The sequence below is a fragment of the Olea europaea genome, unplaced genomic scaffold, assembly GCF_002742605.1.
Source record: "Olea europaea var. sylvestris unplaced genomic scaffold, O_europaea_v1 scaffold1016, whole genome shotgun sequence".
Lineage (NCBI taxonomy): Eukaryota > Viridiplantae > Streptophyta > Magnoliopsida > Lamiales > Oleaceae > Olea > Olea europaea.
Genome location: NW_019227483.1, coordinates 223020 through 227047, shown reverse-complemented (window position 1 = coordinate 227047; position 4028 = coordinate 223020). Strand labels below are relative to the sequence as shown.

The window sequence follows — 4028 nt, the reverse complement described above, 5'->3', positions numbered from 1 at the left end:
AGCACTCGAGTTGTTAAACAGCACAAGGAAGTCTCGGGCTCAATGCAATGTGGATGATCTTGTATCTGATCCAGGAAAACGCCCTCCCCATCGAGTCATATGATCCTAATATCAGAGATGATGTTAGGATGTCATATTTGCAAAAAGGTCCTTGTCAACCACATGGACATGACTTTCCAAGAAGATGAATAGGAAATGATAATAGGTGTTTTTGAAAAGAACGATTCTCTGAATTTTATTGGTTGGAGTACAATATAGAAAATGATACGACTTATTGTTTGCATTGATACTTATTCAAACCAGATAGAGGGGGTCAAGGGGGTGGACATATATTCATTAAGACTGGCTTTAGGGATTGAAAGCACAAAAGTACATTGAAAGATCATGTCGGGCTCATTGATAGTGCTCATAATCAAACTTTTACAAAGTGTATCAATTTGATGAATCAAAAGCAAAGTATCTCCCATGTTATTTCTAACCAAAGTAGTAGTCAACAAAAAAATTGTAGGACAAGGTTGATTGCGGTGCTAGACTGTACTAGATTCCTCTTGATGCAAGGATTGTCATCTCGTGGTCATGATGAATCGAAAGAGTCTCTTAATAAAGAAAATCTGATTGAGCTACTAAATTGGTATGCAGCTCATCGTAAGAAAATTAATGAAGTACTATTTATTAATGCTCCTGGAAATGACCAAATGACTTCACCAAGCATCCATAAGGATTTGGTTAATTGGTGTGCTGTAGAGACGATAATGTCTATGATCAATGAGATGGGCGATTCCTTGTTTTCAATTTTGATTGATGAGTCTCGTGATAATTCTATAAAAGAACAAATAACAGTTGTTTTGAGGTTTGTTGACAAAAGTGGGCAAGTGAAGGAGCGTTTGTTAGGCTTTGCCACATCGCTGATACTTGTGCCCACTCACTCAAGGATGCCATTGATGCAATATTTTCTACACATGGGTTGAGCTTATCTAGTCTGAGAGGTCAAGGTTATGATGGAACAAGCAATATGTCAGGTGAGTTCAATGGCTTAAAAGCTTTAATTTTAAGAGAGAACCTATGTGTTATGTATATTCATTGCTTTGCTCACCAGCTTCAGTTGACAGTTGTTTCTGTTGCACTTAGGAATGTTATGCTTAGCGATTTATTTAACATGCTTGCTATTATTGTGAATTTGGTTGATGCATCATGTAAACGTATAAATGCTCTTCGAACAAGTTATCGTGTTGAAATTCTGGAGAGGCTTAATATTGATGAACTTTCTGGTGGAACTGGTCAGTTTCAAGAAATGAGTTTGGCATGCTCTGGTGATACTAGATGGAGCTCACATCTAAAGACAGTTACTCGCTTTATTAGTATGTTTAATGCGATCATAGATGTTCTTGAAAATATATCAGAAGACAGCATAAGTTTACAGCAAAAATTAATGGCCGTAAGACAGATGGACACTATGCAAGATTTTCAATTTGTGTTCAGTCTCCATTTTATGTTTGAAATTCTTGCAATTACAGACGACCTTTCACAAGCCTTACAGAAAAAGAATCAGAATATTCAGAATGCTATGAGATTATTGAAGTTGTGTAAGTACGCATTGCAGAATATGAGAGACAGTGGTTGGGATACTTTGTTGAGTAAGGTAATTTAGTTTTGTGTTGATAGACATATTTCAATGCCCAATATGGATGATATTGTAGTATTGAAAGGTCAACCCAGGCGTGCAAGTCAGCAGGTGACTTATTATCATTGCTTTTATGTTGATTTGTTTTGTTATGTGATAGATTCAATCTTACAAGAGTTGAATGATCGTTTTCCAGAAACAACTACTGAGCTTTTTACTTGTATTTCGTGTTTAAGTCCAAGAGATTCATTTGCAGCTTTTGATGTATGTAAATTGGTATGACTTGCTCAGTTATATCCTATGGATTTCAATAGTGAAGAGCTTTTATTACTTAGACCGCAACTTGACAAATTTCTTATGCTCCTAAGAATGGATGAAGCTTTCTTCAACCTCAAAAGCATATCTTGTGTAGCTCAGAAGTTGGTTGAAAATGGAAGTTTTTGTTATTTTCCATTGGTTTATAGGCGGATCACATTGGTTTTGATATTACCTGTGGCAACTGCAAGGGTTGAAAGGGTATTCTCTACCCTCCTCAATAGGAAGTAAAAATACTTGTTGAGTATTTAAAATAAGGATTTCAAAATCAAGACCGATGAGACCTAAAAACAAATAGAATAGACCGAGAAATGTCAAAATGATGAGTACATTCTCCTCAAGAGGAAGAAAGCGAGAATAGAGTCTATTAACCCACCATGCATGGTATGACAAGCGTCCCTCGTGAGCAAGAACGGAGATGTTCGAACTTTATCTAATTGTTTAGACGGTGATAACGGGTTTTTAAATAAAGTGATAGCAAATAAACATGTTGAACACCTATTTTCGTTCAAAATTTAGGCCCCGTTTGGTAGGGATTTTTTGCCACCAAAAAATTGATTTTTTGATCGTTATTTTACTATTCAAGCCGTAATTTTTGACTTCTTCTCTCACATATGGACCTCACTTTTCTTCTAACGATCAAAAAATCAATTCTCAAAATCTCTACCAAACGGGCCCTTAATGTGTAACGATGCTAATAAAATGAATTATTTTATTTTTTTTCAAATCACTTACTACACATGCTCGTAATTAATGAATCTCACACATAAGTATTAAATAATGATTTTATTTCAATCAATGAGACGTTGTTACTTTCAAAAATTAAACACATATTTCAGCCAATTAATCATTTCAATAATCATGTTTGAATTCTCCTCAAGGTATTCTGATCCTCCTTGTTGTAGCCAAAAAAAGGTTTAAATTAACAGATGTGACAAGATATATTTGCCAGGAAATTTTTAAAAAGCTTATTGACCCTAGTTTTTTTTTTTTTTTTAAAGAAATTAAATTTTATAGAGCATATCATAATTTTTAATACAAAATAACAATTTACGAATTAAAACTCTTCAAGTTAATAATCTCTCTCAATTAATACTCAAGTGTGGGTCCCAATAATATAAAAATTTAGAGTGGTTCAATTGTTGTATGTTTATATATGTTATATTTTCTTAATTTTAAATAAAAATAAAATAAAATTACTTTATAGAAAAATTTCTTGTTAAAATAAATAATTTATTAAACTTCAACTTTAAATCAGAAGAAAAACATTATTTATTTACTTATTCAGAAACCTTTTAACCTTAGCCAAACAGGCTCTTAGGATTTTGGCACTCTTTGAAAAGCAAAAAAGGAAAGGTCCTACCGGGAGTCGAACCCAGGTCGCTGGATTCAAAGTCCAGAGTGCTAACCACTACACCATAGAACCGCGGTTAGCACAATGTTTTTACTATTCCATTATTATCTTTTTATCCACGAGCAATGCGATTTATTTCTTACCCTAGGCGCAGCATTTTCATCAATATTCCACCTTCAATGGGAATTCTCAACTTATCTGGATATAATTTGTGGATCCTCAATTTATAAGTTAGTAACTTTTTTCTGGTCTAACGTTCTTAAAGCAATTTGTGATTACTTATCTTAAAGATAAGTTCTAAATGTATAATTAATATTGATTTATTTTGAGAGTAGGTGAATCCACGTTAAAAATAAGTCACACAATAGTGATCGATCTTTAAGATTAGCCACTCCAAACGTGTGCTTAAACGTGATGTTATGTGATTCATCTGTTTACGATGATTCACAATTTTTTTTTCGAGAGTTGTCTCACTCCACGAATCACATTAATTTGTCGCTATATATGAAAAATAAGTATTGAAATGTTTTCTTACATCCCTATTTTTCTCAAAAAAGATCTAATAAAAATATGGAATCCCTTTTATGATTGTGAATTCTTAAAATACCCAAAAATAAAAAATAAAAAATCATGGTATGATTGAGCATATGGCTCTATACACTTGCACCATAAATGTAGCCTGTAATTGGAAGGAACGGACACAATAATGAGACAATGTAGCAACTAGCAATATCTATT

At 33.3% G+C, this 4028-nt stretch overlaps 1 protein-coding gene and 1 non-coding gene across 2 annotated transcripts; one reads left to right on the top strand and one right to left on the bottom strand.

The window, feature by feature from the left end:
• The first annotated feature begins 440 nt into the window (after window positions 1-440).
• LOC111372595 (zinc finger MYM-type protein 1-like) lies at window positions 441-1648 on the top strand. The gene is made up of 2 exons (XM_022994965.1): window positions 441-850; window positions 892-1648. Exons 1-2 carry the CDS (start codon window positions 441-443, stop codon window positions 1646-1648), a joined length of 1167 nt encoding a protein of 388 aa, XP_022850733.1.
• Window positions 1649-3290: 1642 nt separating this feature from the next.
• On the bottom strand, window positions 3291-3362 carry TRNAQ-UUG. Its single transcript has one exon. It is a non-coding gene; the product is annotated as a tRNA-Gln (tRNA).
• Window positions 3363-4028: the final 666 nt, after the last annotated feature.

Bases quoted from the DNA above. Each gene is read 5' to 3' on its own strand.
- LOC111372595 (XM_022994965.1), top strand. From the start codon at position 441: ATGAATCAAAAGCAAAGTATCTCCCATGTTATTTCTAACCAAAGTAGT. The intron at 851-891 runs GTTTGTTGACAA...AGCGTTTGTTAG, and splicing joins CAAATAACAGTTGTTTTGAG to GCTTTGCCACATCGCTGATA.